Source organism: Molossus molossus, unplaced genomic scaffold (assembly GCF_014108415.1).
Source record: "Molossus molossus isolate mMolMol1 unplaced genomic scaffold, mMolMol1.p scaffold_m16_p_8, whole genome shotgun sequence".
Classification (NCBI taxonomy): domain Eukaryota; kingdom Metazoa; phylum Chordata; class Mammalia; order Chiroptera; family Molossidae; genus Molossus; species Molossus molossus.
The window spans coordinates 46603262-46617115 of record NW_023425402.1 but is presented as its reverse complement, the minus strand read 5'-3'; the positions used below and the strand labels follow the sequence as shown (position 1 = coordinate 46617115).

Below are 13854 nucleotides of genomic sequence, written 5' to 3'. Positions count from 1 at the left end.
GCTGAAACAGGAAAGGGAAGATTTTCCCTAGAGCCTTGGAAGAAGCATGGGCCTACTGACACCTTGATTTCAGAATTCTGGCCTGGAGGCCAAGAGATAACTAGTTTCTGTTATTTTAAGTCTTCCAGTTTGTGGCACTTTCTTGTGGCCACCTTAGGAAACCAAATCCAACAAGAAAAACAAATTTGTATTGTGGTAAATTAGGAAGAATAGAAGTGAGGAAAGGACACTATTATCAAAAAGAGAAGTTTTATATACTACAGACACAAGAAAGAGACATTCTCTTGCAGAACAGAACAGGACACAGAAGAACGGCAGAAGGAAGACTGAAAAAAGAGAATCTGAATATAGGCAGGAGAAAATCCGTAGCTGTGAGCCATTCGTTCTGACTGAAAGTTATCAGAATCACACTATATAACATTTGTTGTTTGACACACACATATTTGGGTTTAACTTAATTACAACTGTATGTTTATCTAATTTATTACATCATTTTGTTTCCTTCATAAAGCCCCAAATTTAAAAAACTTCCTATTTTATTATTGATAGATGCCTGAATTGGGTAGCTATCAATTGAGGATGGTTATCAAAATTCTTGTGACAAGGGAATAGATCGGCGCCTAACATGAGTTGTTTCTGTTTGAAAATACCACTTGTTAATATCATGCAATCAGCCTCTCAAATATGCCATTGCTGTATTTTACATAGAACACTTACTTCTGTTAAATTTATAAAATATTTCTGGCTCTAATATATATAGCTTTCTCCATGAAAGAAAAAATTAAAAGATTTCTCTTTTCTTTTTTCATGGGTATAACAAACTGTCTAAGCAGCCCTGGCATTTCAGGGATCAAGGGAAGCTGGGATGAAGGCAAAGTGTGTTTAAAATGTTTCTGTGTAAATATATGAACAATGTATAATCAATACAAACTATTCTTAAAAAAAAAAAAAAAAAGAAAGAAAGAAAAGAAAATGTTTTTAGTAAAACTGAGGAATCCTGGGGTCCAAGAGTGCTAATTGCAACTCAGGATACGTGCACTTTCAGTGATGTACCAATGTGAAGGAGCAATAATAAAAGACTCAGACCTCTTCCTCTTCCTCCTCTTCCTCGTCTAGCTCCTCATAACCCTCCGCTTCAGCCTGAAAGTCGTCTGTTTCTTCCTCAAAATCTTCAACGTTTAACTCCCATGCAGCATATTGGAAAGGTTCTGTAAAAAGAAAAAAAGAAACACGTAGGAAGATATTTTGTGCTAAAATGATATTTGCATATATTACAGTATTTAAAGATTAGGAAAATTAATTGTAGTGACTGATCTCTTAGTTTAAATGTGTAGGCAACTTGGCCTTTGGAATTTTTTTTTTTTTTTTTTTAAATCCTCACCTGAGGATATTTTTCCATTTTTTGTACAGATAGAGTGGGAGGGAGAGAGAGGAAGGGAGAGAGAGAGAGAAACATCGACGTGAAGGGACACATCGAGTGGCTGCCACCCGCACGACCAACCAGGGCCGGGGACAAACTGCAACCGAAGTACGTGCCCTTAGCGGGAACCGAACCCGGGTCTCTCCAGACCGCAGGCCGACGCTCTAACCGCTGAGCCAAACCGGCCAGGGCTACCTTTGGAATTTTTAAGGCAATAACTGGCCAGTTTGGCTGGTGCTGTTTCTGGCCCACAGCTGTTCTGATTGGCAGGTGCCTGCGTTATGAGAGTTGTTAAATACTTTAACCATCATCACTTGATATGTTGAATGTTTCCCTTTATGGACCATCAAAAAAGGTTTTAAACTTGCACAGGGCTTTTAATAATATTACCTGCTCTTCACAGTAAATGTTAGGATTACAGCCCTTACTTTCCATAATCTCAACTGCTTTTTGAAGTAGTTCCTCTGGAGTTTTGCCAACAATCTCCAACTTGAAAATTGGGACGAAAGAGTCAGCGATTACTGTTTCTGTGGGTTTCCAGTTGGAGATGAAAGATTTAATCTTCTCTTTAAGTGGTTCCATTTCAGGAACATCAGGGTAACTGTCTTCAGGAAATTCAGGTAGCACAACTTTTGAATAAAGGTTAAAGAAAAGAAAAAAAGAGGCCTCAAACATGGTATCTTGACCCACATTGCCAAAATAATTTATACTCTATAATATTTTAAAAACATAGGAAAGAAATAAACATATTGTTCTCAGCAATGTATATTGATAAATTCATATTTTAATTATGCTCTATTCTGTGTATTGTTTGTAGATGAATTATTACCTATTAATAAAATTATTTGGACAATTACCATGTATTTCATATGGTAACTTTAACTATTAATAAAATGTATAAAATAAAATTTGATGAAAAACAGTGTTATAAGCTGGCTAGATATATTTTTACTATAATAAGCTAAATAAATATACTACATCAACTGGCATACAATATAAAAAGCAGTAAGTAGAAAGTTGGAACTATGCCTAAAATAAGGGAGTAGGCCCATTGTAGGAGAATACAAAATGCACTTTCATGCACTAACTACTTTTATTTTATAAGCTAACCTGTTTCATATAATTTAGTTTCCAGGCCCTCTTTGGATTCTTTTGGAATTTCTGTCCCAACTGTAGTTTCCTCAGTAGGATCATATGCTTAGAAAAGAAATCTAATAGTTAGTGTTTGAACATTAAAACATTGTTTCTTTATGAAAGTTTTGGCACAAAGAAAATTTCAAAACACAGTTTAAATTGTATATGATATGTCTGATTGAAAATACAGTTCTTGTTAGAAAATGTATGGCCTAAGAATACCTAATAGTATAAGATGGAAAATGAAGGATATTCTTTTTTTTTTTTTAATCCTCATCCGAGGACATTTTTCCATTTTTTGTACAGACAGAGTAGGAGGGAGAGAGAGGAAGAGAGAGAGAGGGAAACATCGATGTGAAAGGGACACATTGAGTGGCTGCCACCCGCACGACCAACCAGGGCCGGGGACAAACTGCAACCGAGGCACATGCCCTTAGCGGGAACCGAACCCGGGTCTCTCCGGACCGCAGGTGGACGCTCTAACCGCTGAGCCAAACCGGCCAGGGCATGAAGGATATTCTTAAACATACTGATGGACAATGACCAGAATAATAACTGATACAATTCTGACTGATAACAGTCCTGTCTACAGCAATGAGCTAGAATTGATGTTAAATGGAGTAGGAGGCTGGCTTTAGAACACCCAAAGGAGGTTCCCTGGGAGAAACAGTAAGGAGATAAAAGGCAGTAAAACGAAATTGTCCTTTAGACCTGTTAGATTAGTAAATACTACTTATGAGACACTCTGGGTATATGTTTGATATGTCATGTTTAATGGATGTCTGTTTCCTTTATTTATTTAATTTTGGTACTTTATGGCCTGTCTTCCTGCAAAAGAAAATACTAAAGTTTCTGGGTGGCTGCACAAGTCAACAGAAGTGTGGGACTCTTAAAAGGAAACTAGGTATTTCATCCTGCTAGCTCCTCTGTTGGGCACAAGGGATATGATTTTGTACTTATTGTCCCATAAACCTAATGTCAACCCCTGTAGTAAAAATGATCTATGTTGAACTTGAGATTTCTCAGTGTGAAAATCCCCCTTAGTCCTGGTTCTTTTACCAGCTGATAGCAAGTTCCTAGTCCTTAATTGCCCCAGGCTTTGCGGGTATTTGAAGACCTTTAGTTCGCAGCATTAGTTTCTAATCCAATACTAACTGTGCATTTAGGAACCTCATTCCCATCGTGCTGGGTACCCCACTGTCTTGCTGCTTAAGGCCCACTTTCCCATCTTGAGAATGACTTTCATTGCCCAAAGACTCTGTCTTGCCCTGCCCCACCCACCAAACTGCACTGCTGCAGCAGGGCAGACTCCATGGGTGTGAGACCTGAGCAGTTTACAGTCTCTCACTCAGAATGGCCTCACACTTAGTTTAGTGCTCTTTGGTTGTCAATTTGAACTTTTTAATAGTTTTATCTTTGAACTTTGTTTTGGAAACAAAATCCAAAGGGGCTCAATGGGACAATAGAGCATGCATATGAGCAGAGATATACACAATATGTGTTAGCCAGTCCTTGCCACCGCATTCTCATGAGAGTTCCTGATGCCCTGTCATGAGTATAGAATTCTGGGGGAACCCATGATGTGTGGGAGTAAGTATGATTGAGTGGTGGGGGCAGGCTGGGGAAGATGCTGATAGACCCGAGAGACTACGCTTTCCCTTTGAACCAGAACTTGCTTCAGATGCAGAAAGAAGGTGATAGCATTCAAAGAGACAAGAATGACCAAGGAACCCCATTTCTTACTCATGTCACTTTCCGGTAGTAACTAAACACATAGGCTGAAAATGAGAAGGAAAGGAAAAGACAGGGCAACCCAGTGTTTTTTCTTTCAGTCCTTCTTTCATTACCAGGAAGCTGAAGATAGAGAGTGTTGGTAGAATATGTGCATATCAAGAAGTGAAATAAAAAGCTGAGTTTGCTTTGTGCACAAAACTTACTAGTATTCTGGTAAGAATGAACTACATATGTATGTACGAGCTACCAGATATGAATTGTGTCAATTTCAGTGATTCTGCATAGGAATTAAATGTTCTTTGATTGTCATTTAAAAATGGCATTGCACAATATAAAGATGAATGGTAAAATTCATGCTAATATCTTAACATTTTAATATTTCTTTACTTAGGATGACATTAAATAACAAGTAAAAATCAATCCATGAGAAGTTGAGAGAGAGATTATGGAAGAAAAAAGCTTTATATTTGAGTACCTTTAACGGCACTTTTTCCCTGCGTTTTGAACAATGTGCCCCACTAATGACGTAGACAGCCCTGTTCCTGAGTACCAGATGGGGCAGAGCAGCAGCGCTCTCCTCCGGTACTGCAAACCATGACATTTGGAATAAATGGCTGCTCTTGGGGGCCTCATTTCTCCATTTTTAGCCTGTTTCTATTTTCTTAATATATACACACATATGCACACACAAACACACCAATGGACATGAGTAGAATTAAGGATAAAGTCTAACCTGATTCAGGTTCTGTTTCAGGAACCTCGGACACTTCAGGCTCCTCAGGTAAGAACTCGCTGGTCTCCTCGGTTACTTCAAGGGCCTCAGGCCCTTCAGGAATATCAGTCTCCTCACCTTCAATCTCCTCAAAAGCCTCAAGCTCAGCTTCTTCCACTTCTAGGAAAAGTGAGAAGAAATAAATTATCATTCAGATTAGATCAGCAAATATTAATTGGGTGCTAGGCACTCTGATAAGTGCTGAGACCCAAAGAACAAAGAGGAGTGGTCCCCTGCCCTGCTGGAGCATGGGGGTTAATGAGGGGGAGAGATACATTTTCTATATATTTTACCTATTACAATGTAGTGGTATGGAATTATAGTCATATACTCAGTGCATTGGGAGCACCAGTCTAAGGGTTCATTTAAAACAGGAAATGTTTATAGCAGTCCCAAATATTATAATAGTAAAAAACTGGAAACAGCCCAAATGTCCATTCAATAAGGAAATGGCTAGAACTACACTGTCTAACACTTACCACTACAAGATATGGCTATTGGGCACCTAAAATGTGGCTAGTCCAAACTGAGATGCGTTGTAAACATAAAATACACAATGGATTTCAAAGAATTAGTATGAAAAATTGAATGTAGTCCTGACTCAGTTGGTTGGGCATCATCCAATGTATTGAAAGATTGCAGGTTTAATTCCCACTCAGGCCCAGGTTTCAGACTCCATCCCCAGCAGGAGACATGAAGGAGGCAGCAGATGGATGTTTCTCTCTCTCTCTCTCTCTCTCTCTCTCTCTCCCCCTTCCTCTCTCTTTAAAAATCAATTAAAATATCTTTTAAAAATATATTATAAAAATTGAATTAAACTATATCAATAATTTTTGCATTGATTACATGGCAAAACAGTAGTTTGGATATAGCATATTAAATAAAATATAATTCATTTTACCTGTTTCTTTTTTACTTTTTATGTGACTACTAGAAAATTTAGTTACATATATGGCTTGCATTATATTTCTATTGGGCAGCACTGAGCTAGACTCTATATTTTCTTATAGTTAATAATAAGTAATAGAGCATGTTAATCAATATGTTAAATGGACATTTAAAAAGCAATACTTCAAATTTTCTGTAGTTGCTGATGACCATTATCAGAAATATATGCATGGAAATCTTTCAGGAAGAAGATGGAGTGAATGGTGGAGTCAGAAAAATCCATCTTCCCAATTCCTTTACTATATTTATTAAATTGTCTGAAAAACTAGGTAATTTCTATGCAAAGATGATGGGAAAAAATAAATGAACTTGACTTCTGGATCCTTGTGGGAATTCCTTCCTCCCAGTGAGTACCTTCTAAGAATCACATTCAAATTCATAGACTCCTGAATTTTATCCGTGGACCTCAGGTTAAGAACTCCAGTCTTAACAGAAACTTGTTGATTAAGTTCTTCTATAATAGAAGTTTAAGTGCAAAGACAATGGGGTATAGTAAGAGTTTGACTGTTTTGTCATCTTCTGCAGGATCCTTCTAGTAGAAGTAATCCCAATAGCCATGTCATCTATGACCAGATCAACCATTTTAGGGCACGCTGCAAGTTCTCCTGCTGTGTACCCCTCTTAGAGGGTGCATGAGTAAGTAGGTATGTGTATCTTTGACCTATGAACCCATTATTCCAGTGACCATATAATTTTTATCCAAAATGGAAGACGTTGAGAATGAAAGGGGGTCAAATAAGTACTTCAGGATCATAGCCATAAACCTGGACTCCCATGGGCAAATAAAAAAGTGTGGTCACCCTGTCTATAATTCACTGAAATACCGCAGTTGCTTACAACAATACTACAAAATTAAATGACACATTATCTTTCAACTGGTGTGACACATTATTAGTCGTATCCCTCTCTGCTTGCCTTTCAATTTCTCATCCATAGCTTCCAATAGCCTTTGATGTTCTTCTTCTATTCTCAATGCCTCTTCTTTGGCTTTTCTGAAATAAAAAAAAAAAAGTCCACAATTTAATTATCTTTGGAAATTCAAACAGCTCATAAAATTATAGGACTTAAGGCTTAGAGTAGTAAAAATAAAGAGTAAACTGTTTATAATAGTCATTGTATTTTTACTTCACAATTAAGTGTTTAATTTACTCATACTAAGGTCAGTTAATATTCAGGGTATGTTTTTTGGGACACATCGAGTGGCTACCACCCGCACGACCAACCAGGGCCGGGGACAAACTGCAGCCGAAGTACGTGCCCTTAGCGGGAACCGAACCCGGGCCTCTCTGGACCGCAGGTGGACGCTCTAACCGCTGAGCCAAACTGGCCAGGGCAGGGTATGTTTTTTGGAAGAAAGTTTGGAATGTTGCACTTTGAAAAGCTGTGGCTATTTATTAGGAAATCTGGCAAAATTAATAAAGGACTAACTACAGGTTGAAAAGGCAAATGAGAGAATTGTGCCATTTTTTTCCTTCTGATTGAGAAATGTTTAGAATATAATTTTAAGTGAAAAAAGTATAATATAGAACTATGTATAATATAATTTTAATTTTGTATTTTAAATGTATATAAACAATAAAAGACTAGAAGGAACAAATCAAATTGTTAATAGTTATAATCTGGAGGATGGCATTATGAGTTTTTAATTTAATTTTTTTGCATTTAAATTATTTTTCATATTGAATAGAAAATTTGTAAATTTATCTTTGCAATAAGAACAATTCTTTTCTGATTTATTTTCTTTCTAACACAGTCATGATGAAATTTAAAGAGACTCGGAGTATGGAAACTTTAATATCTGGAGGGAATGTTTTTCATTAGGGTTAAAGCACTAAACTTGCCTTAAAGGTGAAGACTAGTATAAGAAAAGTTAGTAAAATGGCACAGAAAAGCAATATATATCAAAAGTAAAAAAGTGTATACTTTTGCCAGGCTAGTGTGGCTCAGTGGATTGAGCGTGGTCCCATGGACTGACAGGTCCTGGTTTGATTCCTGGTCAGGGCACATGTCTGGGTTGTGGCTTGATCCCCAGTAGGGGGCGTGCAGGAGACACCTAATCTATGTTTCTCTCTCAATGTTTTTGTCTCTATCACCTTCTCCCTTCCTCTCTTTCTAAAACTCAAGAAAATCAAATAAACATTTAAAAGGCGACATACAGAAACATAGAAAAGTCTGCTTCAGTCTGGGCAGGTCTTTAATATAAAGAAGTTTATAAAGATATACAAATTTTGAATCAAACGAAGTAAAAACTGATTATAGAGATTGCTCAGAAAATTCTATATAGTAAAAGAATAGTGGGGAGAACGTGAAGATCTCTTTTCCCTTTATAAAATTATAGTTGTATATATTTTTTATATATTTAAAATACCTCAGTCTAGGAATCATATAAACTTTGTTTTACTTTTATGTCAATATCTTCATCTGTTCTCAAATATTTGACTATTTCTCATACACTAGAAAGAAATTAGGTAATCCCTTAAATCCTAAAGATTGTAGCTTCAGTTGTAACACACATTTAAAGGCTATAAATATATGTAATCAGTTTGTAATTGTTCTCAAAATTAATAATACTTCTTAGTCTATATATCAAATAATTTTATTAATTAGTCTAACTAAACTTTGTACATTTTTGTGTTAAGTTCCTAAAGAAATGGTTAACTTAGATCAGCGACTTTCAACTGGTGTGCCACAACAACTTTTAAAACATGCAATCAATACCTGATTATTTTAGTCACGGGCACTGATCTCTTTTCCCTTAGATTGTCAAATAAAAAAATGACACAGCCAACACAGTAGCCGTCTGAGGTGGGAATGAATAAAAATTATACCTATTTTTTTGTCTGATCAGCAAAAAATATATGTTTTGGTGTGCTGCATAATTTTAGTAATTAGTTTATGTGTGCCATGGGATGAAAAAGGTTGAACATTGCTGACTTAGATGAATAATGAACACTGAAAAAAAGCCCCTGACACACACTTATCAGTTATCTGCCCTCTATTTCCCAATAATCCAGATAATAGATTCATAATTTCCAGAGTTTAGATAGCTCTCCTAAATCCCAATTAAAGTTGTTAATATCTGAAGGGGAAAAGAAAATAGCATTTGAGAAGGCTCCTACAGGTGCCATCATTAATTGTAGGAGGTTTAGTGGACTAACATGAAATTTAGTTACTAAATGTCTTGGCTTTTGTGACTGACAATTAGGAATCCCAGTGAACAACCTAAAACTTAAAGTATTTAATAGCATATTTCACCACGAAAGGACAGTTAGCTAATGAAGTCACTGTTTCTTATTATACTTTAGTTCCCATTGTGAAGGACTTCATAGTTTATTAAAGTTTAGTCTTGACCCCAGTCACAAAGATATATGTTTACATTCCTAAAACTTCATTGCATCCACATTGGAGAATAAACTTGATGTTAAGCCTCTGAGTATAGTAAGTAACTAGACATTTCTTTTCCTTATTAGAACATAGTTGGGCTTTGGATTTTAGTCATATCACACAAGTGTATTTTCATTTATTTTTTATCATGTTATTTCTTCAATTTATGAATTCTAGTTAGCAAAATTATTTAAATCACAGGTAAATATGGTAAAAAAAATCTTATCTCTGCTTATTTATTTTGCAGTGTCTCTTGAGAGTCGATATTTGATTTATAATAAATTTGATTTGGGACTGTGAAAACACCCACAACTCTGTAGAGATTCTGAAAGTATTTGTGAAATGATTGTTTTTCTTGAAATTTATTAGAATTGGATCAGTTATACTACTATTTTGATATTAAAAGAGATTTCATAAATATAAATTGTGAGTAGATCTTCAACAGCTTCATAAATGATTCATTAACCTGTTTTATTAGCCAGGCAGATTTTACCTTGCTGCTTCTTCCTCTGTCTTTTTCTTTTGTAGATCATCTAATAATCTTTCTAATATCTTAGAGTCAATTTCAGATTTATTCTCTAAATACAGCCTATTGAGTAAATATTTTCCTGAAATATAGAGAAACAGAATAATATTAATGTTGAAGCTCTATAAAGTATAGTGAGATATATTTTGAAAATTAACAATAAAAAATTAATTCGGCCTATATCCAAATATATTTTCCTTTGAACATTTATTTAAATAGAGCCCAGATTCTTTAAAATATTAAGAAACCATCTTAAATCTCATTTAAAAGATATATATTGGCATGTTACAAACAACTAAAACATGAAAAATGTAGTATATTATATTTTCACTCTGGAAACTCTTTTCAAGTATATTTTCCTAAAATGCAAAATCAATGAATATTCTTGGCTCCCTTGTCAAAGATTAGTTGACCACATATACGTGGGTCTATTTCCGGGCTCTTTATTCTGTTTCATTGGCCTATGCATCTGTTTTTATGTCAGTACCATACTGTTTTGATTATTATAGCTTTGTACAAAGTGACAGAATAATTAAAATTTAGTTCTGCTATCTTTATGTACTTGACATGTCCCATTTGAGGTGGAGAAAGACTAATATATCATATTTTCCCTCAGCCTAATATATATATTTCATTTAGAGTTTATAGTGCTGACTGAGAAGGGGTGTTAAATTCTTAGCTCCAAAGAATAATTACAAGAGCCTGTTGGAACATCCAGTGCTCCAGCACACTACCCCTGGCCACCTACTCGGTGGATGGATGCCTCATTTTGTGTATCTCTAGGCTGTAAAGGATTGCTGGGTGGTATTTGTACTTAGTGAGGGTGGAGAGTTTTCCATTTTATATTTTAACTAAAAATATTATCAGTACCAAAAACTTCACTTTCAAATTTACATGACAAATATTTACCAACCATTGTTTTCTGTATCTGACAAACAGATTACTAAATCTGGTGTAAGTCCTTTCTCAACTAAGACTGTCCACAGTTCTTTAGTAATAGGGCAGTTGTCCAGTACCCATCCTCCATATTTTGGGGCCCCAGAAAACCTGTTCTTGTTTTCTTCAGTGACCTGTAAAAAAAAATGACAGACTGATATTACCATCATAGCTAGACAAGTCAAGGTTGCTACCTTGATATATCACTTTTTGTAAACCATAACCAACTATCTTCTGAGTTCTTCCAATTTTCAGAAGAAAAAAAGAGCCACTTAATTTCAAAAGAGAAACTTAAAGCAAGAAAGTTATAAGTTTTAAAAGTTTAGAATGGAAAGCAAAAGCCTTTATTAAATGAATACAACAACACATTTTCTGTTATATGCTATTCAATATTACAGAATTCATACCCTAATTTAGAAGGTCTGGGGTGAGGCCAGAGAGTCTGCATTTCTAACATGCTCCCAGGTGATGATGATCTATGGCACACTCTTTGAGTAGTAAGGTCCTAAGTCCAGCTTGCCTTTTTTAATGACAACACTCTTCACTTCCCCTTTGCTTCTCATCCCTCAGGGAGAAAGCTGAGTTCTGAGATGGTTACTAATAGCCATGAAAGGAATTGGTCAAAACAAATGTTGCAGGTGCTTAATGAGTTTTGCTAAACTCTCCCCAACTTGCCACCAAGCAGCAGTAGCTTCAACGTAAGTATGAAAATTAGTAATGTGGATCTGTGAATACACCAATTCTGAGGGTTTTAAACAAGTTTGTGTGACACCAGGTAATTTCAGAATGTTAGAAGTAAGTCAAAAGGCAAGAGATGGCAAGTATAACCCTCTAGCCTATATAGAATTTAAGATTATTTGCTTTATGAATTTCTGTCTGAATGAAGAGTCTTTAGAAAAAAAATTGTAAACACTTTGAAACGTGTAACATAAGAGATTTAGAGGGTAAAAAAAAGCTATAGAGAAGAAATGTAAGTGAAATAAATAAGACAGAGAAAGACAAATACTGTATGGTTTCCTTTATAAGTAGAATTTAAAAGAACTAAACTCACAGAAACAGAGAACAGATTGGTGATTGCTAGAGTGGGGGGTGGGGGGCGGGGGGCGGATAAGTGAAGGGAGTCAAAAGGAATAAACTTTCAGTCATAAGATAAATAAGTCCTAAGGATGTAATGTACAGCAAGGTGACTATAGTTAACAATGTGGTATTGTATATTTGAAAGTTGCTGAGAGAGTAGATCTTAAGATTATTACTACACACAGATAAAAAGAGTAACTGTTTGAGGTGATGGATGTTAAATAAACTTATTGTGATAATCATTTTTATATATATGAATATATCAAATCATTATGTTGTATACCTTAAACTAATACAATATTATATGTCAATTATATCTCAATAAAGCTGGAAAAAATATAAATGATTAATAAAAATGCTACTATCCAAGTTTCAAAGATATAAAAATTAAAGCAATATTGCCATGGCCAGTTTGGCTCAGCAGTTAGAGCGTCAGCCTGCGGTCCAGAGAGACCTGGGTTCAGTTCCCGCTAAGGGCATGTACCTCGGTTGCAGTTTGTCCCCGGCCCTGGTTGGTTGTGTGGGTGGCAGCCACTCGATGTGTCCCTTTCACGGTGACATCTCTCTCTCTCTCTTTCTTCCTCTCTCTCCCTCCCACTCTATCTGAACAAAAAATGGAAAAATGTCCTCAGGTGAGAATAAAAAAAAAAAAATTAAAGCAATAACATATAATTTATAGTTTCCCCATCTCAATTTTTTTGAAAAAAAATTTAATGATTTTATAGTATTTTATCAAATGAATAAATCTTAATTTGTTTAATCATTCTCTTATTGTTAAATATTTATATAATTTATAATTTTATTATACCATTGTACTCATGTGGTGAATATCTGTATGTACAAACCTTTGTCCAAATATATATTTCTTTAGGCTAGGTTCCTAGAAGACGTGTTTTTAGGTTAAAGAGAATAAGAAATAAACATCTTTTGGCTTAGCATGTACATTGCAACATTGCTTCCAAAGTGTCTGTATCAATTTTTATTTCTGCTATGTGACTATGTCATTACAGCCTCACTAATATAAATGTTTTAAATACATTTTGCCAACTTTGCAGAGAAATTATATCTCATTGTTTTAATTTTCATATTTTTATTGAAACTTGAACATTAAAATTTTTCAATTAACCTTTTGTATTTTTTCTTTGATAAAATAATCTGTTTATATCTTTTGCCTGCTTTTATATTGGGATATTAGATTTTCCTTGATTTGCAAGAAATTTTTATATTAAGAAATTACTGTCATTTTATTATAAATTTTATTATAAATACTTTCCCCAATTTGACTTTTGCCTTAAAATTTTGATTTTCATAGAGTACTTGACCATTCCAATATTACTATACTTTCTTATAGTTAAAAAAAATGCCATTTTTCACTTCTGGTCAAGATGGAGGCCTAGGTGAACATGATACTCGCCTCCTCCCACAACCACCTCAAAATTACAACTAAACTATTCAACAACCATCATTCAGAACTGCCTGAAACCAAGCTGAATGGAAGTCCTACAACTACAAAATTAAAGAAGAAGCTACATGGAGACTGGTAGGAGAGGTGGAGGCGCAGACGGGCTAGTCGCATACCCACATGTGGCAGATAAAAATTAGGAGGATACCTTGGCTGGGAAGGTCCTCCTTGAGGAACAAGGGGTCCCCCATCCCACACAAGGCTCCCTAGCTCAGGGTTCCAGTGCCAGGAAGAGAAGTCCCCATAACGTCTAGCTGTAAAAACCAGCAGGAATTGGGGCTGACAGAGGCTGAGGCTTTTAGAGACCCAGGCAGTTCCTCTTAAAGGGCCCAAGCACTGACTTACTAGGACTTGCTCTTTCTGGGTTCTAGCATGGAGGAGGCAGCTTGAAAGGTGCCAGAGACATATGGGGAAGAACTGAGTTGTTTGGCATTGGGGTGAGAGCTGGAGAGGCAGGTTTC

At 35.6% G+C, this 13854-nt stretch overlaps 1 protein-coding gene across 1 annotated transcript in view; it reads right to left on the bottom strand.

Annotated features, from left to right (window-relative positions):
• The window catches only part of AK9 (adenylate kinase 9), a 112983-nt gene that overhangs the window by 47669 nt on the left and 51460 nt on the right, over window positions 1-13854 (bottom strand). Inside the window, exons 16-22 of the mRNA XM_036249032.1 lie at window positions 10832-10988; window positions 9886-10000; window positions 6924-7000; window positions 5022-5180; window positions 2531-2617; window positions 1849-2049; window positions 1087-1208 (exon numbers count right to left, since the gene is read on the bottom strand). Coding sequence (XP_036104925.1) covers window positions 1087-1208; window positions 1849-2049; window positions 2531-2617; window positions 5022-5180; window positions 6924-7000; window positions 9886-10000; window positions 10832-10988 — 918 coding nt within the window. The remainder of the gene's footprint in view (window positions 1-1086; window positions 1209-1848; window positions 2050-2530; window positions 2618-5021; window positions 5181-6923; window positions 7001-9885; window positions 10001-10831; window positions 10989-13854) is intronic.